The 22333-nt window shown below is 32.2% G+C and overlaps 1 protein-coding gene across 4 annotated transcripts in view; it reads right to left on the bottom strand.

Annotated features, from left to right (window-relative positions):
• Positions 1-10627, bottom strand: part of LOC145334575 (uncharacterized) — an 80219-nt gene extending 69592 nt beyond the window's left edge. For 3 of the 4 annotated variants that reach the window (XM_080180071.1, XM_080180072.1, XM_080180070.1), the window contains exons 1-3: positions 9003-10627; positions 8227-8786; positions 1665-1786 (exon numbers count right to left, since the gene is read on the bottom strand). In XM_080180071.1, the coding sequence (XP_080036197.1) occupies positions 1665-1786; positions 8227-8786; positions 9003-9485 (1165 nt within the window). In that variant the 5' untranslated portion in view covers positions 9486-10627. Of the gene's footprint in view, positions 1-1664; positions 1787-5523; positions 5550-8226; positions 8787-9002 lie in introns of all 4 variants that reach the window. The other variant, XM_080180073.1, reaches the window with a different exon arrangement.
• Between the last annotated feature and the right edge of the window lie 11706 nt (positions 10628-22333).

The raw sequence follows: 22333 nt of genomic DNA on the forward strand, positions 1-22333 counted from the left end.
ATCCTAACACTTATTAAGGAAAATGCTACTTTTAACAGGTAGAAAGTTATAGGGAAAAATTTCCATTTCTTAAAATTAAAATCTTAAAAATGCGAGACAGACAGATAAGCACAATTGTAATATAAACTGCACAAGCAGAAATAATGTAGCACAATGTGCTCAATAGAACTTCTGTATTTTTTCTTTCAATTGTGAAAAATAACAACAGATTTAAAGTAATAGAGTGCCTGAAACCTCTTATAATAAGTTTCTATATGCTTTTCATTTTTATTTAAAGAAAAATGTACTAAATTAATCTCTAAAACTTTCATAAATTACCAACTCAAGAAAACGAAGTTGCTAATTACCCCCCCCCCCCCTCCCCACAACTTTCTATTGATTTCCGGCATGGCAATTTTAATCTTCTTTAGACCACCACAATACAATGCGATTCAAACAGATGTTTAGTCGTGCATCATATATGCCACAAATTCAAAAAAGTATTACTTCTATTAGAATAATCTTACTGTTGCTAAGCTTAATGACAAAAATGTGTACAAACAAAAGAGGTACAGGAGTGAAAATAACCCAAGAAGTAATTTCTATCTATTTTATATAAGAGAATGTAATTGAAATAAAAATAATTCTTATTTCTAATCTTCGGAAAGTGAATTTTAGTTCACTGTTTAATGTTTTTTTGCTTACCTTTTAAAGAATCAAAAAGTGAGATTTTAAGGGGAATGTCTTGACAGAACAAGATTGTGTAATCTATTGGGTGTTTTAATGCATATTAGAGAAGAAAAAGTATCGGAAATTCTTCATTTATCGCAAACAATATACTATCTATAATTTGCATAGATCTATTATTACTTGGATGTTGCACCAATTTTTTCATATACTCTTATAGCGTGAGGCTCCCAGCTGGCTAAAATAACACCCTGTACCACGTCCCTTCCGCTCCTACTTGATGAACGAACTGTCAAATAAATGATATCCATATCAGCTACCTAAATTGACGACAAATTTTCCCCTTGTCAAAAATCCTCCACGTACATACTACATCCCTTAATTTGCTCTAATTTTGAACCTTCAACGTCAAGGAATAAATTTTCCTGATTGTTAACTGGAAACAAATTGAAAGCATCAAAATGGTCTATGGATGGTTTAAGGCTATATCTTTAAATATCAGTATTGAGATTGTTTTAGGCTATTGTATTGCCCTCTCTTAAATAGATTATAGGGTGCATGCAGCCACTAGTTACCATGTTACTAATAGAGTAAGGGAACCAATGCTTTCTAGAACACTACGCGCAGCACCGCTTTGTACGCTAATACCAAGTATTATTGACAATACAAATAAAAGATATAGATACATACCCCGTATATCAGCTAATAGGAAAACAAAGGAAAAAAAATCCGGCAATATTATTGGTTACAAAGTGTACAAATTTTGAGATGAAAGATCAGTTATTTCTTTCATTCCATTCGCATAATGAATCAGCTATTAATAGTCGGGAAATTATACCGTAGAAAAATTTAGTCTTAGAATAAATATTGAAAACTAAAAATAAACAAAAAAGTTCTTCAGCTTTTATTTTTTATTCAAGTTTGACGGATTTTTGTATCAGACCGACCATCTAGGGTTATGAATCTATTTTATTGACTTAAATATTGAAAACAATTGCCTATAGAGTATCTTGGGCTGGCCGGGAAGTCTGATTCACTGGGAGAGAGAGAGAACTTTCTTTTAGGTTTGTGAATCTTTGGGCCAGGGGGATCTACATCCCAGTCGCACATCTTCAGCCATCTGTCAGCAACAGCAAACATTCAAAACATTGCATTTCAACCTTGTCTTGCCTTCATACACTTTTTTTTAAAGGTTTGCCCTATACAATTATATCATGTAATCGTTGAAAGTAAAAACCCTCGTTGGAGATATGCATTCTCGTCATGGGTATATCTACTGCTTTTAATTTTATCTTGACTTAAAATTGTAGAAAAATAATGTACTTGATTTCAATATTGATTTGAAATTTATTATAAAAATATGAAAAGTTTAATTCAAACCCAAAAATTCTTCAAATACAGTGAAACAATTCTTATTCAAGTACTTATAATACCTGGAATCTTAAAATATTCTTTATTTAAGTTTAGATAAAAATACAAAAAGCTTTATACAGACACAATACGCTGCAGGTTTTAAGCTAAACTTTATTTATATGTTCAACAAAAAATTTATTTGTTAAAAATCATAAAATGAGAAATTAAATCTTAATAAGAAATAAACTCTTCCTTAAGTCAATTTCATTTGTTATATAAAATAAATTAAATAATAATTATACAACTAGAAAATAAAGTTCTAAATACTTTAAATAACTTAAAATAAAATAAAAATAATGTTTTTTATTATTTACAGTGAAATAAAAGTTAGTATTACCATGATGCTAAATACATTTATTTTTATACATTAAGTATGCATTATTTTGAGAGAGAGAGAGATATGAAACCTGATGAAAATTATTTTGCCTCCAAATTAACCACAAGTAAAGTAGTTTCTTTGCAAAATTGTATTGACATTTTTTTTCTCAAAAAGCAGAAGAAAAAAATATTTCTTTTGTGTGTAACTAGCCATAAAAAAATAGTCAATATATTTCATAAGTCAAAATATAGAAAAAGATGTCGCTTACTTTAAAATGGGAGGCAAAATAGTTTTGATTCAATTGTCATATTTTTCCTTAGTGTTTGTTAATTAAGCTTAGATATATACAGCAATTTCTGTTGGATTTTTCCTCAAAAGTATTTTTACAAAATTTGTTTAAAAAAAGCTTAAATATATACAGCAATTTTGATTATCTTACATTATACAGTCCTTATTTTTGAAATTTAAGCATTTATATTCAGCATTTTTAAGATATTTTTTGGTGAAAAAAAAGAGCATAACCATAATATGCTTTAATTAGTTTTAAAAGAAATAAGCTTATTTCATGATGAGAATAGACGAATTTTTGTTTACTTTTCCATTAAGTCCCCCCCCCCCCCCCAACCCCGCCATACTTAATTTATTTGTGCCTGGCAAAAAATCTAATATAAAGCATTAACACATCTAAAATCCATCCTCTTTTTTTATTTTAATATCAAAGTAAAGGTAAGTTGAGGGTAACTGTTTACGACTAGGCACTTGGAGAGAACCAAACGTTGATGTTTTTTTTTTATCATATTAGATAGAGAAAGCTTATTGAATTTTTTGAAAGCTTTGTTTCAATTTTAAAGTAAAGTTGAGGGGTTCTATTCTTGAACAGGCACTTAGATGCTTTTTTATAATAAATCAATAAAGTTTTCAAATACTACGAAATTTTGCGAGTGCCCTAGCTTAAATGTGAAATTTATCCATCTAAATGAATAACCCTGCATGGATGTAGGGATAGAGCAAATGGAGAAGGAACGCTCAATTTAAAAAAAATTAAATAATTTTTCTTCATAAATTTCTGGCTATAATTTTTACTTTTACATAAAATAATACCGAAAGAAAAGTAGAGAATTTTATATATTTTCTTCAGACGCCATATCCCTGTCACAGATAACCCTGGCTTAACAAAACGTAAACAAACTCATTTTTTATCGCTGTCGCCCCCATTATTCCTTTTTTTAAAGCGAAGCTTTTCTATAATTAGGGTTAGTCCGTCCGTACGTCCGTCCGAGATAGATAGCTTTTATTCGTTAATTTAGGCATGTTAAAATTGTCCTATCGATTTCAAACTTTGCATGGCGATTCCTATAGTAGTTAAGTACGATTTAGAAAGCGTAGCAACTCTATAATCATTACCAGAATGTTCGTACGTTTATTTTAAACATGTTGATTTTTCTACTTTTTTAACAACAAATTTTTATAAGATCTAATTATCCGTTTGATCTGATTTTTGGTATATTGATTCTTGGGACAACAAAGTACAATATTATAAGCGAAGCAACTTTATAATCAAGTCCTAAAAATGTAAGTATGTCCTTAAACATTATCCTGTATCAAGCAGTTTTTCAACAAATTTACTTACAATTTTGCTTCGACTCTTATACTTTTATATTCTGATTATTCAGTTCAGACACTATACTAGTGGTAATGTCCGTTTGTCCTACCGTTTCAGTGCTTCGCTTTTATGGATGTTGTCATCCTTGTTTCTCTCTCAGACACATCTCGTCCCCTAGTTTAGGTTTTAAAAACATTAGATTTTTAGTTGTACTGCTTTTCTATTTATACAACTGTTCGCCTTTACCCAAATTAAATAAAATTTGTTATTTCTCACGAAAATCAGGAATGGTGGGGTCATTCGTATCAAAGTTCTAATAAGTATGTTCTCTAATTTGTTGGCGTAAGATCTTTGGGTACTTATATTAAATCGTGATTGGGTGGTTCAAACTAGCAGTGGACAAACTTATCAACCAAAAGTTTTAATACGTAGTTTTTTATCATTGATTTATCTTTCATTGTCTTATCTCATAAGATCTTTTATTAAGTAGTTCTAAATGATTGAAAAATACTTTTTGAAAATAAGGGGAAAACGTTTAACTGAATATTATAAAGATTCTATCTTACAAAATGCGCATTACACTAATTGGAGACTTTCAAATAATAAATATTTTTTTGCTTTTTTGATACAAATATTGTCATCCTTGTTACTAAAAACATATATATTTAAAACTAGCTTGATGTCAAATTTAGAGATCGTTTGTTATTATTTTCTAGAGTATTATTTCCAGGGAATTTAAGGGATAAGACAATGGAGTGCAAATTGATGTACATCCCCAATAATGATAAACAAATTTCTGTATATTGGAATAATTGGTAGGAAAGTTTGGATACAAAAAGTTTGTAAAGTATAATTAAAATTTAATAAAAGTTTTAATCAAACTAATAAGGTTATAAAATATAAAATTTTGAAATCAGTGTGATTTTTCAATTCAATGTCCAGCAACCTCTACCTGATCACTCTAAAATTGTTGTTCAGGAGGGATTTTTTGTTCTTAAAATTAGAATAAAAATGCAGAGGGGAGGGGGGAGGCCATAATTAAAAATATTTTTTTTTTCATTGGCAGATAGTTACCCACAGTGAGGTAAGGAATATTGGACTGTAAATTAAACTGGTACCCAAACTTTTATTCATTGTCTTATCACTGAGTTATTCCCCCTCCCCCCCTACCCATGATATTTTATTCAATAATTAAGCCTTACTTGTAATTACGAAAATTGTGTCAAAACCGACTTAACTTTTAGACAATTCCTGAAAAGATTTAAAACCTCTCTACTTCCATATTTAAATTTTAAATAATAATTTGAACAGGAATATACTAAAAAGATCTTCCGGAAAAATTTTGCAGAAAATATCCATTACAAAACATTTGAAGAGAAAATTAAGATTAATTTATCCTAAACCTAAGGCTATTGCTTGAACAACCAAACAAATCTTTTACCATTCAAGTAAATCAAATTAAGGCCCTAAAATCCTAAGAAAATTTGAAAAGCCCTAAAAAATTTAATTTTTGAATGTTTGCCTTGCAGTTGTATCAATATTATCAACCTGAAATAAAATATGCCAAGTAATTTTGGAATTTAAAAAAAAATATCTTTTTTAGAATAACTTTTATTCTTTCCCTTTTTTAGCCACTATTATGGTATAGCTTTCATGAAGCACTTTAAAGCATGGTAGAAAAAATAACAGCTTAAAATATTTTTATAATAACAAGCAAAAGCATTTTTTTAAACTGTATTATTTTTATGTTCATGTTTAGATATATGTTGATAATATAATATAAAATGTTATTTGATAATTATTAATTAGTAAGTAAACATGCAAGGCAAACAGTAAACAAGGGCATAACATGTAATTGTAACAAGGGCTGTTAAATTATAAATATATGTGCCATTTGTGTTAAAATAACAAAGCCTAGAAAAAAATATTTTAGCGCATTTTTTCACAAACTAAATCTAGTAATAAGTCAAAATGAAAAATTTTTATGGATAAAAAAGTAAATGTCTAATTAAAAATAAATGTTTAGCTTATAAAAAAGCTTTATTTCAATTAGTAAAAACTGTAGCTGAATAAAAAATAGCTTAAAACACATGCTTTACGAATAAAATGACTATGAATTTTAAAAAAGAAAATAAGCAAATTCAACAATTAAAAGCACATAATAATACTCCTTTATAAAATTGAAATATAAATTGCAGCTACTCTAAAAATGTTTGTTTGTCTGTATTTCTGTCTTTGATAAGAAGTAATTTTAATCCATTCTGTAAGCAATCTCATGTTAAATTCCTCCGGGGTGACCCAACCCTAGGGGGCTTGTCAATACTCAATATAACCTAACCTAACACGAAAAACTTTAATTAGGGGGGTTTATATGTCAAACATTGTTGATAGAAATCGCAGCATTGTATATACACAAAACAATACATTTTGTCTTAATCACGATTAATTCTAGCTAAAAATTGGTTGAATTTTCCAAATTTGAATGCTTTAAATTTTTTTCCAAATTGTTTTTTCAAAGAAATCTATTTCTGAAATTAATTATAATATATTTGTTTTTATTTCCTAAAATAAATAAAGAAACTAATAAAAAAAACTAACAAGAAAAAATTCTGCTCTGGAATTAATTGGAATTATGCAATTGATACTGATGTACTTAGTTGGACAGGCACAACATTAGCTCAATAAATACCTGGCAGCACAAATATAAAAATGTGCTTAAATATTTGTATCGATTATAATTAAAGAAAAGTTAGTTAAATGTTAAGGTATGTGAAATAAAAAGAAACAAGACGTAATACTGAATACTGCCACCTATAGCCCCGTTAGACTAACAAATATTTGTCTATCTAAATGTGTGTTTTAGTAGCGCAACTACTCTATAACTAAAGCCTTAACTTACTTCTGTCATTCAGTCCAAGTAAAATGGCCGTATCTCTCTTGTTTACAAAGTATATCACTTGCTAAATACAATTTATTTGCTAATACTCTGTATTACAGTTTAATATTGTTTAACCTTTTCTGCTTATCTAAGCTGCGCTATTTCTAAACCCAATTGTTCTTGTATGAGTATTTATGTATGTATCTCTATATTTAAAGTTCTATTTGAATTCCTTACTATCTGGCAATAATTAATTAACTGTGCCTCATATATATCAGACAAAAAAAACCTTACTAGTTCATATTACTAGCGGTTTCAACCCTAGCACCTAAGGGCTATATATTCGAAGGGATATGGAAGGGCAGAAATAGCCTAAAACCATACCAAGACTTATTTATAAATGAAATAGCCTAAAACCATCTCAGTACTTATAAGAAGCTACACTGTAAAGGAGAACCATAACGGTTCAGAAGTTAACGAGATCCAACGCTAAAGAAAAAAAACTTACTACTTTGTATGTCCGTCTTGTGTATAAGTAAAATTTCCTCGCTTATTTATTTATGGAAAACTGTCTATAATACAATGCGATAAATAATTATTATACAGATTTATATCCCTAAAAATCTAAATTTTTACTATTGAAGCTACTCAATAACAAGTGTTTGTCTGTATATTTGTCTTGTGTAAGAGTAAAATTTCCTTGCTTATTGACATAATGGTAGATATGAAAATATGAAAAAAAGCCTCTAGGGCCTTGAGACAATGGGATAGTCGATCCCCCATTTTTAATTGTAGTTTTAAAAAAAGTTATATAATCTTTTTATGTGGGAGGGCGGGTTTTTCTAGGGGCGAATTTTCTTGGAAGGATGGTGGTACTCTAAAATAAACCTTCCCATGACATTAATGAAGCTGCACTGTGACCAGGAGAACCATATCGGTTCTTTGGTTAGCGATCCTTCGGTACATACATACATTTACTTAATTTAACGATTAATTATAAATCTAAATGTCCTAAATGATAAAATCAACCATAGATTGCTAAAAAATGATGATCGCTTCTATTCTATTTAAAACATTGTCCGTAGGTCAGTTTATTGATGCTATAAGTTTATCAAATAATATATGATTTTTTATATTTGTTAATTTCGATTTTGAAAAAACTATGTTTATATTAAACTAATATCGAGATTTTAAAATGTTTTAAATATAAAATTGTGTATTATGTTCATTAAACCTCTTTGTACATTATAGATATTTAGTTTGTTCAAATTTAAAGTATAGTATTATTAATGTTGATTAATAAAAACGAAATATTTGTTTTGAATATATTTAATGTGGAATGTTTGCCTTAGAAGAGATTCATCACACTGAACAGATTCATTTTTGGGGGCCTCCACAACGACTGGCGGTTGGCCGGAGTGACCCTTGGCTTTGATATTTCTCAACGTGGGATCATAGTTCATGCACCGAAATTTTTCAGCCTTTTTCTGGTCGACAGACTTTGAGTTGCGCCGGACCATTTTGATGTAGCGCATAACAGTTTCGCCCATGGTTGACACGTCGTATTCGTCACTGACCCGCCGCTCCTGCTTTTTGGCCAGGGCCGCCGTCAGCTCGGCCATTTTCTCGCCGGGCGGCACCTTTTTATCACCCTCCCGAAAGTTTTTGGCCAGGTCTCTGTCACGTATCTCGTAGAATTCCGGGGGTAGCGGGTCAGTCTGGATGCCAGCATTGCACTTGCTGGTGATGCCAATGGAATCCAGGCCGCTGCCGATGCCCGACTCTCTTGCAGGTTCATCGTCAAGGCTGGGGCTCTGGTCGCGGGGGGACAGCAGAAACTCTCCGGAGGGAGAGAGGATGCCACTGTCCAGGGGGGAACTGTCACTGAGGGACCACTCACCAGGATCCTGCAAAAACTCTGGAGGTAATTCCTGAACTAACATGCCCGAGGGCAACCTAATGTAAGTACTTGAAACAGACGACGACGTTAATTTCCTAAGTGAATCTGAAATATTTCTCTGGTTTGACATAGTAGCAGTAGTATTATTATGTGTTGTTGGCGCCGTCATGTTCGCGCCAACAGTATTATTGGGTGCTGTGCCAGCAATTGTTTGTGTACCAACCTGAACGTAGCCAGGCGGCGGTTTCTCCCCGGCTGGAAGCACAATCCGGAACTTGGCAGAATGGGACTCAAACCTGTAGTCTGAGGATTCCTCAGACTGGCCCAGGCTGTCAGCCTGGTCCGAAGAGGCACTGGGGGCTTTGCGGTTTTTGGCCAGAGCCACGCGGGGATCCTCCACGGGTCCCTCCCAGATGACAAACTCCTTCTGGGAGTCACACACTTTGGCATAGTGCTCCTCCAACAGTCTGAGATCATCCTCTGTGTAGTCCTTGTAGTCTTTACCCTTGCGCAGTGACTCAGGTATCAACAGCTTGCCGGCATCTGCCATGTACCGCCAGGTTTTCCGCGTCACCAACCATCTCTCCCGCTTCCTTGGCTTTGGCGGTATCAATTTTGATGATGAATGGCCGCTGCTACCGGATGTGCTCCCAGCTCCACCTCCTTTGGCGCCATGGCCGCCTGAACCTCCGCTTAACCATGACATTTTTAAAAATTACTTTAGATTTTTACTTATCAATAACAAATTTTAATATAATTATATCTTTGAATATATCACTAAGTTTTGTGTTCCACAGGATTTATCACTTGTGTATAATTATAATTATCACCAGATTGTATGATTCTCATACTAGAGGGAACAGTTTTAACACACAGTTGTTGCTGGTTAGTAGTAGTAGCTGGTGGTGGGTCAATTATGGTTGTAATCAGGTCCATGTTGACCTGCACAGCTACAGCGGCTGTCAGCAGCAGGAGCCTGCAGCAGCGCCAGCACAACACAACAACAGCAGACAATCACCATACAAGATTCTTTCCTCATCAGGAATTTATTAGGACTGAGAAAAAAGGGGGCTGCGTGTGTGTATATGTGTGTGAGTGTGTATGTTTGGGTAAGCGTTTTTGAGGCCAGTAACACTTTGCAGGATAACTTTCCCCCTCGGATATCCTTACAGCGGCTTCACCACCCTACATTCTAAAGAGGTGGACTTATGCTTAGGTGTTTGTGTTCCACGGGGGGAAGGGGAAAGGAGTTAAATATATGTATTTATTAACATATATGTGTGTGTGTGTATGTATAATGGAAGTGGGTTGGTAGGAATGCGGGGACAAAATGTAAACCCTGCCAGGTCAAATTGAAACTTATTTCCTGAATTGTAAATGTGTGTGTGTGTGTGTAAAGAAAATCACTTCTCACCACATGATAATATCAAATTATTTGTTGTGTCGCAGCAACTATGTGCTGTGTGCATTTGATCATTTCAATTTTTGATTAATTTTACATTGCAATTTTGACAGGAGTTTTTTTATATTCTTAATTGATTTTCTTTTATAACGTTTTAATTCTTCTTGAATTATAACCTGATAAATGTATTCAAATTAAATAACCTGAACTAAAAAGTTTTAATAAAATGATTTCAAATCATTTTTTTCCTTTGGATATTTTTTGAATTCTATTCTGAATCTTTCTTTGTAAGGATAGAATTTCATTTTATTTCTTTTTTTGTTCTCTCTCTCTCTCTCCCAGACTTTTTTTACTTTGAAGATGTTTACTTTGATAAAACTAAAAGTTTATATTTGGTATGCTTTGATATGTGAGCTGAGACACTCTCACTCTCTCCATATATCTCCTTCTCCTATATATCATACTAGCGGTTACGCTCCTAGAGGCCTCTAGACGCACCTTGGAGTGGAGGAAGCTCTACATTTACAGTTTTTAATTTTAAGGAAAAAGATGAAAGTTCTTTTATTTTTAGAGGGGGGGGGGGGGGATTTTCAAAAGACGATTTCTCTAGGGAGTGCGGTGGTACACTCCCCACATTTTATTGCAAAAATACTTCCCCAGTATAGCTAAAATACATTGTAAAGGAGAACTATATCAGTTAGGTGTTAAGCAAAATTCTTTTGTATAAACAGAAAGAAAGACAAACATCCTGTTACTTTAGTATATAGATATACATACATACAACCTAAACAGTTAGCAATCTAATTAGGTTTAAGTGTCTATCTCTAATAAATAATCTGCAAACAGATTTTTTTACTGTGTGCGTGTGTGTGTTAGTGTGTGTGTGTGCGGTGACAGCGTGACGTCAGAGGTAAAATCAGCTGATTGCTCAGGAATTTCTGGAGTTTTAAAATAGTCCACACACACTCACACACACATACATACTTATCCTAATGCTTGTAGAGACTCACACACAAACATACACACGCACACACTCACCTAAGCTACTAAGAGCGGTCAGCTTTGGGAGGATTAAAATTGAAGAGGAAGTAGTACTAAATGGAATTAAGGATGTAATAAAAAATTTACTAGAAATTGGTTTTCAACAATTAATATTAACTAATTAATTAAAATTTTTGAAAAATTACCTTAAAAAGCTTTACCCTTGGACAAATCCTGTAAAATGTTTTCCTTAAAACTTCATTATTTCATTTTATCCTGAAATATTTTAGTGTAAATTATGAAATGTTTTTTTTTTATAAGATATAGTTTTTTTTACGATTGTTATGAAATTCATAGTATAGCGAAGTGGAGCTAATTTAATAAACATGTAATTATTAATTTAGTAATCATTAGGACTGAAGGGACATTGGACTTTAAATGATACTGGTACCAAAAGTTTTATTAAATCTTGATATGTTGGATCAAACTTTGAACTATAAATAATTCTTATTTACAGAAGGGGTAATTTTGTATATCATCAGAAGTTTAGTACATTAATTTATCATACATTGTCTTATCCCTTAAGACCATTCATCAATAAAATTTTTTAAAATATAAGATTCGTAGGCAAGACTCAAAGAAAACTTCATAATGACTGTAATCCTTATAGCATACGCGCCACCAGACAAACGTCCAGACAAACCATAACTATAGAGTGGCAGCGCTTGGTAAAATACTTCATCTGGTTGGCTACTTTTAAGATTTAAAAGGTGGTCAACTTTAAATTTTGAAATTAAATATTTAAGTTACATCAAATGCTATTTTAGAGTCTCACTGCCTGCAAATATGCAATAAGAATAATTAATCAACAAGTTTGAATATTCCACATGTCAAGGCTACCAGGGATAAAGCGATAGCACAAGGGGACTAAACAAAAGAAAAGGATGTCTGACTATCTGCTTAATACTTTTTAATGCTTTTATATCTCTCAGAAATTCAAATATTTCATGAAAAATAACTGCGAAGCTCTTTAAAGTGCCTATAAAAAAAGGATAAGAACTTTTGGTCAAAAATCCCGAATGACGTCATATTAGAATAATGGACAACTCCAATATGAAGTCATTCGGGATGCTTCTGCTAAAAGATTTTAAATTTATCCCCTTTTTTATAGTCACTAGAAAGAGCTTCATAATTACGCCTTTGTACCAAAATGTGTACACTTTGTGACCAATAAAAAATCAGATTGTTACTATACTGCGTTCCTATTGGTCCTATTCAGAGATTAGGGATCTGGTCTTTCTATATTTATTAGTCGGCTGTTGCTTTCAATAATTCTAGCGAATGCTCCCCTAGCCTCTAATATAGGGGGAGGCTAAGTAATACCCTAAAACTATCGCAAGACCTTTATAAAGCTTCACTGAAAAATACATCCAATTATGAGCAGTATTTTCCGAGATATTTAGCAGCTTCGCCCCTAGCCTCTGGTGGTTTGCCCCAAGAGGTAAATGAAAAAAAAATTAAGTTCTACTGGTGCTGCCAGTAGTTTTATGTGAAGAATTCCTGTAAAAACATTGTTCCACAATCACATATAAAAAATAGGTACCTTGGTAACTAAAAAAAAAAAAAATTTTATTGTTGGGGGTTTGGGGTGTCTCACGCCCATGAAAATAGCCTAAAACCACCACAGGACCAGTAGGTATATTCCCTGAAGAGTAGAATCCAATTGGTTCAGTGGTTACCGAGATCTTAAGGGACGGACGGACGCACAGACGGACGGACAAACGGATAAACGGTCAGACATTATTCTACTTTGTATTATAGATGATGGAGTTTCAAATTTAATTACTTTTATTTCTCTATTTCTAAATCTATTTATCCCATACCTAAATTGAATATAAGAGAAAATAATTAATTATTTCATTGAAAAATGTCGATAAAAAAATTGTAGAATTATTAATCAAGTTTCATAATGATAGTAAAATTCAAGGATAAAAAGAACCTGACAACAGGGAAAGGTCATATGAAGAGAAATATTTTTTATATGCATATTTTGAAATTAAAGATATAAAATTGTTTCAATTCTTAAAAATTTAAAACAAGGATGACAACATCCATAAAAGCGAAGCACTGAAACGGTAGGACAAACGGACATTAACACTTGTATAGTGTCAGAACTGAATAATCATAATATAAATGTATAAGAGTCAAAGCAAAATTGTAAGTAAATTTGTTGAAAAACTGCTTGATTCAGGATAATGATTATGGATATACTTACATTTTTAGGACTTGATTATAGAGTTGCTTCGCTTATTACATTATACTTTGTTGTCCCAGGAATCAATATACCAAAAATCAGATCAATCGGATGATTAGATCACATAAAAATTTGTTGTTAAAAAAGTAAAAAAAATCAACATGTTTAAAATGGACGTACGGACATTTTGGTGATGATTATAGAGTTGCTACGCTTTCTAAATCGTACCTAGCTATTAAAGGAATCACCATGCAAAATTTGAAATCGATAGGACAATTCTAACATGCCCAAATTAACAAAAAAAACTATCCGTTACGGACGGACGTACGGACGGACGGACGGACCGACCCTAATTATAGAAAAGCTTCGCTTTTAATAATTGAGAGAGGGGGTTAAGTAATTACCAGTAACAAGCCGTTTTCACTTCACAGGGGGAGCCTAGGCCGCTGACAATTTTGTCAGTGTTTCTGTAACAATTTGGCTTTTATGGATATGGGGTAGGGTTGTCAGCCCTTGCCCTATGTTTGCGGTGTAAAGCGTTCATTTGGGGGGTGGGTTAAATGTTCAATTAATTTTGCCAAAAAATACATCCAATTATAATATATTCGAAATGAGACAGCGTAAAGTGGCTCCAAAAATGACGTCAAACGACAAAAATGACCAATGAGAGGGCAGTAGAAATTTTACCATAGGTCAATTACAGTATATACTGACCTCTCATTGGTCAATTTTATTGTATGACGTCATTTTTGGTGGCACCTTACGCTGTCTCCGAAATATATCATTGGAAGGCAATATTTTATTTTAAAAATAAAGATATATAAAGAATTTCCACTACAAAAAAATAGAAGAAAACAAATTCCTGAATTATCTTGATGAGGCAATAAAGTTAGAAAAGTATACAATACATTCTGTCACTTGACAGTAGAGTTAGCAAATGGACTACAGTGAAATTATTCTTCTATTATCTACAATTATTTAGTTTTGTCTCACTTAAAACAGTTTGCTTCACTAAAATCAGTAAGGCTCACTAAAAATCTTGAGGGGATAATTTTGTCTCACTAAAATTTTAAGATCTCAGTAGCCACTAAACCGATTGGGCTCTACTCTGGGAATTGGGAAACACCTACTGGTCCTGTGATGGTTTTAAGCTATTTTCTTGGGGGTTGGGACACCTCCAACCCCCCCCCCCAAAAAAAAATGAAAAATACCCCCCAATTTTTTAAAAAACCAAAATTAAGAAAGGGGGTCGACTACACTCCCGCTTCCAAAAAAATCACCTCCCCCCCAAAAATTAGGTTGATCAAATCTCTTGGGACAAGCCCCTTTAGACTAAGGGGCGAAGCCGCTAGTTCTTAAAATAGAACTCGATTCTGCAATGTAATATTCTTAAAATGTTTTCTGTCAACAAATTTATGCTATCAAATCAATAAATTTATTACATTATTAGTCCATTGTAATTTTCTCATTAAGAAATAAAAGTAGATTATTTACTTTATTACAGAAAAACTCCCCACCTACATTAAACATATACATAGATTATATTTAGAAATATTATATCATATTGGTCATTATCAAATTTAAAATTTATAGATTCATTTAATAATTCAAACATATTCCTTAGACGAATTTTTACAAGTAATTTTCTGAATTGTTTAAAAATTAAAATATTGGTCAGTCACTTTTAGAAATTTTGTAGACATAAATTAATTTTAAGACATAATTAAAAGGTGACAAAAAAGAAAGATATTAGTTTTCTCCCAAAGAAAATTAGTAAAATTCGGTCTGTAATTTTTATTGCTCTAAGGATAATTAAAAAGTCATGAAGGTCATTGTAATTAACCATTCCTTTGATTACAGGACCTTTGCCTCGGTGTCTTTTATGTGTATAAGAATTGTTTGTATGATCCAATAAGAGACCAAAGTTATGAGCAAAAAAGAATATGACAACTAACATGTTATTTAATTATAGCAATGCGTATACACAAATTTTCTGAATGGAAGACTGAAGGAATCAGTAAGTATATCAGTGAGGAAAAAGTACATATTTTCGAATAGAAGCTCTTTATAGTGCCTATAAAAAGGGGGATCAATTTTAAAACTTTTGGCTGAAGTATCCCGACCAACATCGTATTAGAGTAATGGATTATTCTAATATGACGTCATTCGGGATACTTCGGCCTATAGGCACTATAAAAAGAGCTTCTTTTAATTATGCCTAGATAGAACAATATTTTGGAATGTTTGTCTGTGTCCATAGTAACTTCGACATATACATATCTTTGGAAAAGTACACAATTTCTCAAATGACTTAAATTTCAAATAAAAAGTACATTTTTAGTAAATGATAAAATAGTAGAAAAATGTCCATGGAGGCAGGAATATTAGACTGTAAATTACACTAGTACCCAAAGTTTTATAACCACTTTTGTATGATCAAAAACTGTGGGTTCTGGAATGGTTGGCTCCCAACTGTAAGTGCCCAAACTTTCCGACCAATAATTTTATCTACAGAAGAGATAGTGTTGATAATCTTATCATGATTGGGGACGTATTTTAATTTATTGTCCTATATGTTAACCCTTAAGATTTTTTAATGTTATGTGGACTTCTTTGTCTTTAGCTTTCAAGAACTACTGAATGAGTTCTCAATTTAAGGGAAGCTTTGCATAGGCCCAAAGATAGTTTTAGGCTATTTTCTCACTCCTTTCCCCTTCGAATGCTGAGCCCCTAGAGGTGCAGCCGCTAGTATAAATATAAAGTAGAGCATTTTTTTTTGTCTGAATCTTAAGATTTTGATATTTGCTAAATTGATTAAGTTCTTCATTCCTAGGGAAGCTTCACTTAGAAGCTAAGATGGTTTTAGGCTATTGTCTCTTTTATTTAGGCTTTTTTCTTATTTTCCTTACCTCTTCGAATGCAGAGGTTTCTAATACTTGGGGCGCAGCCGGTAGTAAGTAAGTGGCCATATATAAATATATTAAAAGTTGTAGTGTGTGTGAATCATAAATATTCTATGCTTGAGAAAAAAAAACAACGATGACAACATCCATAAGCAGCAAAGCACAAGCAAAATAATGGTTGGACAGACAGAGAAAGTAAGTTCAGACGTTCTTTAAAATAAAAAAAAATCATGAAATATCCTACATAGAAAATTAGATAGAGAACAACTATTGTAGGTTAGGTTATGTTTTAGGCTAGGGAGCCGAGCGCTGCAGTAAGGCAGGCAAGGGTGCCGAGCGCTGCGGCTTCCCAGGCAAGATGGCCAAGCGCTGCAGCTAGGCAGGCAAAATTGAAAAAAAATTCTAAGAGGATATTACCGGCAAATGTTTTAGACAGACGAACATACAAAAATAGACATTTAGAATTAGAGAGTAGCTTCGTTACTTAAAAAAACTTATAGGTATGTCAGGAATTAACCTTACACCCCCCATGCCAAAATGAGAGACAGAAAATTTCAGGGAAAAAGAGGCAACTTTGTAAATTGCTATGTTTTAAGGATTTTTTTTTCTCTAAAATAGGAATATGTCTTAGAAAGGTATATTTGTTATGATATTAATAATACGAATGGGTTTCTCTATTTTAAACATGTAATAAAAATAAAAAGGTTTTGTTAAATTTGAAGCCACAAAATTAAGGATCTCCTAATAAAATTATTCTTTACAACAACAAAAATGTTAGGGACAAACCCACCGTGCCTGCGGGCGAAGCCCCTGACTTATAACAAAGCTACAAGTATCATTAGATAGACATTTTAAACTAATTAACTTGGTCTATGTGCCTGTAAAATTTTTGTCTAGTGCAAATGATCTTACATCTTAAAATACAAAATTCCATCAGAAATTGGCCGTTCATAGGCCGTCTGCAGGACCCCTGTGCAGCCAGTCCTACCCAACACATCATACTAACATCAACCCATAAATAATTATAACACACATTAGGTAATTATACAAATAATTAATGATTCTTAGACAAGTTAGGATTAGAAAGGGGGGAGTGATTTAAATTAAATTAGAACTAACACTATATACATTTTTTTGCAAACACTAAAATGTGCAAAATAATTTGCATTTTACACGCACATTATCCCAAACACACACACACATAAAAAAAGTGTGTATTTGTGTGAGTTTAGTCACTTAAATTTATCACCTATAATATAGCTGCATAAGACAATAGTAAATGTCTTAGTTAGATAATAATGGCTGGTGCTATATAGGAGTGTACATAAATATCCACCTGCACATATATAGAAGGGAGGCTGCTTGCTTGCAGTAACATATGATATTCCCACCACCTACCTACCCCTAGCTCACAATCCTCCCAGAGAAACCCCTTTTTTCCAAAAAGTTTGTCTATATCAGAGAGTAGAAAGGTGTATATGTGTGTATGTATTATGAACACAACAACATCAAAATATTGGGCGGGGTAAAGGAATCATTGTCCAGTTTATTTTTTGTGCAACAGGCCCCCAATGTGGTGTATTTGATATGAATTAAATATATTATAATGCATCTGGGTGTGCAAAATTCCTTAACATACACAAACTATTTCTACAGTTAAGAAGAAGAAAAAATTGATTTATTTTTGTATAGTGCACAACTAAAAATAGCAAGTTTTTTTTATCAATCCCTCCAAAAATTTTGGGAAAGAAAGGAAAAATTGCACTCTTTTTCCTTTTTCTATCCTTTTCTCTATTTAAAATAAGATTTCAGACAAAATTGCAAGAAAATTTTAAAACATCAAAGGACTTAATTATGTCAAAATATATAAAAAAAAATTAATAGTTTACCAATGAAATCAAATTTTAAATAAAACACCAAAGACTTAAAACTTTTCAAAAAGGGCCATAGAAGCTTTTGTGAAGGGATGATAAAATTATTAATTTTACTTACAAAAAAAAAATAAAAAAAATTTATGTTGTTTTACACAAACCCTAATGAATTTAAGTCTTTAAAGGAAAGAGTTTTAGGACAAGAGAAATAAAGAAAAATAGGAAAGACAAGGGAAAGTTTTTAAAGATCAAAGTCAAGGAGGGGCAAAATAGAAAGGAGTTTCTATTGAAGTCATGTGGGAGGGTGGGGGGGCGGTAGGGGGGAATAAAAAGGAGCTGAAATAGCGAGATAAGGGCATATCTTAGGGGGATACAGGATATTTTATTGGATTCAAAGTCAAAGTAAAGTTACAAGTTCATCATACAGATTTATAATAAATCTATCAGTCTGTCGGCAATGCACTTGATTTCTGCTAATTTCATTGTCAACAACAAAATAAATAAGTTGTTGTTTAAGTTATTAAACATTTAATAAACAGTATTGGCTATTGCAATAAAACTTTAAAAATGTGTGCTTGAATATTTTAAAATAGGGGTACACCAATTTATTCCCATAGAACTTCTTAAATTAAGGGAAGAGTAAAAATATTTACCCATTGAGGTAGAGGGGAAGGAGGAGTTAAGGACATTAAGATTTAGAGGGGAATAAGTTATACATTTAGAGGGGGAAAAAGACAAAAGAGAAATGAAGGAGAGAGAGAAAAAAAGAATTGAAAGAGAGAATAGAGAAAAAGAAAAAGGAGATGGGGAGAGAAAGATAGATAGATATATATAGAGAGAGAGTGGAGAGAGAGAGAAAGAGAGTAAGTGTTAGAGAGAGAGAGAGAGAGAGTAAGAAAGAAAGAGACAAGAAGAGAGACAGTGATAGAGAGTGAGAGAGAGAGAGAGAGAGAGAGAGAGAGAGAGAGAGAGAGAGAGAGAGAGAGGTAAACAAGGAGACTTTTTAGGATAGGAGAGAGAGATGGAAAAGTTTAAGGAGATGAGTTAGCCTCTTTTGACCAGCTTAGCTAACATATGTCTGGGGGGAAATTATGTTTTGTAGATTTGTTATTTAATTGCATTTTTCTCAAAAAAATTCAAAATTTTTTCAAAATTATTGAAATGAAATTTAAGTAACACAAATTTTAAGATAAAAACTACCTATAAAATTAATCAATTTTAAATTATTTGAATGTAATTTTAAATAATTAACTTAATTATAAGAAATGTAATTATGTATAGAAGAAATATTGAATCAGAAAATCTATTAAAATTTGTAAATAATTTGAGCTATTCAGCGTCTAAATGTCTCACACTATTTAGCAAGTTTTTTTTATACAGCGAAGCTTTTCTTCATTTAAGATGTATACCTTCAATGTCTATTAGTGTAATGAATAGATTTGAACTCACGCTAATGGTTATTTCTATAACGATTTTCTTTCTTATTGAATTTGAAAGAAGAATCAATTTTATACTAAATTATATGCTAAAAATATTAAGTCTTTAGTAGCAGGGCTACTATAAAATACACTTTTATACTTTTACGATTTCTATTTAATATAGACTGCTTATTTCAATTGGAAGATATTCCTTTCTAAAACAGCATTCTCAACAATTTACTTCGACAGTCTAGGTCTGTCGATCATGCTACAAAAAACACATTATTAAAAGCGAAGCTTTTCTATAATTAGGTTCGTTCCCTCCGTCCGTACGTCCGTCCGTAACGGATAGCTTTTTTCATTAAATTAGGCATGTTAGAATTGTCCTATCCATTTCAAACTTTGCATGTTTTATTACAGTTCCATGATTTATTATATGCTTATATCTCTCCTTTTCTCCTTCTAATTTTAGTGGTCACTAAACATCTGCTTTATAACTCACTTTTCCGTTTGCCTATACATGATTTTCCATTGCTTCGCTACTTATAGATGTCATCGTTATATTTATTTTATTGTTGAATTATAGGCATTTTTAATATTGCATTAGTACATTGGAACTTTTGACTATTTTCAAGAACAATCCAAATTCAGCGAGAATAAGATGCCTTAAGTGCTTGTTATTTTAATTATTCTGTAGATTACGATTAGTGGTTGAAACGTCTAGACATTCAAGTTAATGAACCAACCAATCATAGATGTCCAAGGGGGGGGGTAAAGGGGTGATTTCCCCTCCCCCCCCATTTAAAATTCACCCCTTTCCTATGGGTGCCGTAGGCACCCCCAAACAATTTTGGGGGGGTAAATACCCCTCCTCACCAAAATAAAAAGCTTGGACGCCCCTGCAACCAATTTAAATTCATTAAAAGTCCCCGAAGTTATTAAGCTGACAAAAAAGAAAACTTTATTATAAATCTTTAGGAACTAGCTTCATAAACAGGCCAATGGTCTCTCCCTACGTTTGTTCATTAAAATGAGAAAAAATATAGGGTAGCTACACTTTAATTAATTCTTTATCAGACTTATATAACTAAGTAAACAACTTGTTTTGTTTATTGTTTATGCTAAAATAATCTTTATTATAATATTTGATTGTTAGTTAAAGTTGTATAATTCAAAAGAAAAATGTACTATTAAAAAATATTATAAGCAAATTTATTCCCATTGGATTTTTTTATTATTTGATACTCTATAATTTGAAGTGTATTGCAAAGTAGCTCATTGTACAGGGGAATCTGATTCTCAAACTAATGCAGATTTTTTTCCCTAAGGGAAGATATGTTGGCTAGCTTGAAGATAGCCTGAGCAAGGGGTTCTAGATTCTATTTCATGTTGCTTAATTATTTTGCATTATTATATGGTAACACGTTCTTTAGAAAACCAACCCTCTATGGAAGTCCTAACTATGGATGGTAATAAGTTGCGCCGTTTTTTGGGCCAAGGCATTTTCCCTAATCTAACTATTTATGTCGCGCTTCTGGAAGCAGTAGGAACCACTTTTAACGTTTTCGGTTGTGACTCGCTGTTAGGCCAAAATTCAAACCTATCACCTTCCCGACAACTAGCAGATTCGCTTTGTTTTACTCCATAGTCGCGGGTAAGAGTATACTGGATGATCATTAGAAAGTAGAATCAGTAAAAACAAGCCGGTTAACACAAATCAAGTTATTCCAAAAAAGTTTCAAACGTTTACACTTTTTAGATTTGCAGGGTTATCAAAAAGATTCGTTGCACTTTATAAGCATAACAACCCTAATAAAGTTTAACCTTTTTAACCTGCAAAAAAATTAAAATTATGAAACTTAATGTGTTCAAATATCTACCTAATGACGCAAAATGATAATTTTATTATTCTAGCTGTTTCCCATTTGTTTAAATCGGACCGTTTTCATATTTCACTCCAAATAACTTTCATGTTAACGTGAATTACGTGACAAATGCCCATCAACGAATCAGACAACACATAGAATTTGAATAAGAAGAAAAACTGTATTACTTAGCATTTCTTATTTTATCCTGCATAGAGCAACTGCAATTGTTGTCACCAAAGAAAATATATATCATTGCTGTACTTAGCATATATAAGTCTAAACAAAATTTTAGGTTACTATGTTGCAAGATTGCCTAAATAAGAGGAGACTTTTAAATTAAGGATATATTTACAATCTTACTTAACTATAGAGATATTTCGCTTTCTGCATCCTGTCGTCTTAGGAATTACCATGTATAAAAGATGATTAAAGATCATGTCAAAAGATGCAAAAACAAGGATGACAACATCCATAAAAGCGAAGCTCTGAAACGGTAGGACAAACGGACATTAACACTTGTATAATGTCAGAACTGAATAATCAGAATGCGAATGTATAAGAGTCAAAGCAAAATTGTAAGTAAATTTGTTGAAAAACTGCTTGATACAGGATAATGATTATGGACATACTTACATTTTTAGGACTTGATTATAGAGTTGCTTCGCTTATAATATTGTACTTTGTTGTCCCAGGAATCAGTATACCAAAAATCAGACAAATCGGATAATTAGGTCACATACAAATTTGTTGTTAAAAATATAAAAAAAATCAACATGTTTAAATGGACGTACGGACATTCTGGTAATGCTTATAGAGTTGCTACGCTTTCTAACTCGTACCTAACTATTACAGGAATC

The sequence above is a fragment of the Acartia tonsa genome, chromosome 12, assembly GCF_053477335.1.
Source record: "Acartia tonsa isolate MP-2025a chromosome 12, ASM5347733v1, whole genome shotgun sequence".
In the NCBI taxonomy this organism is placed as follows: Eukaryota; Metazoa; Arthropoda; class Copepoda; order Calanoida; family Acartiidae; genus Acartia; species Acartia tonsa.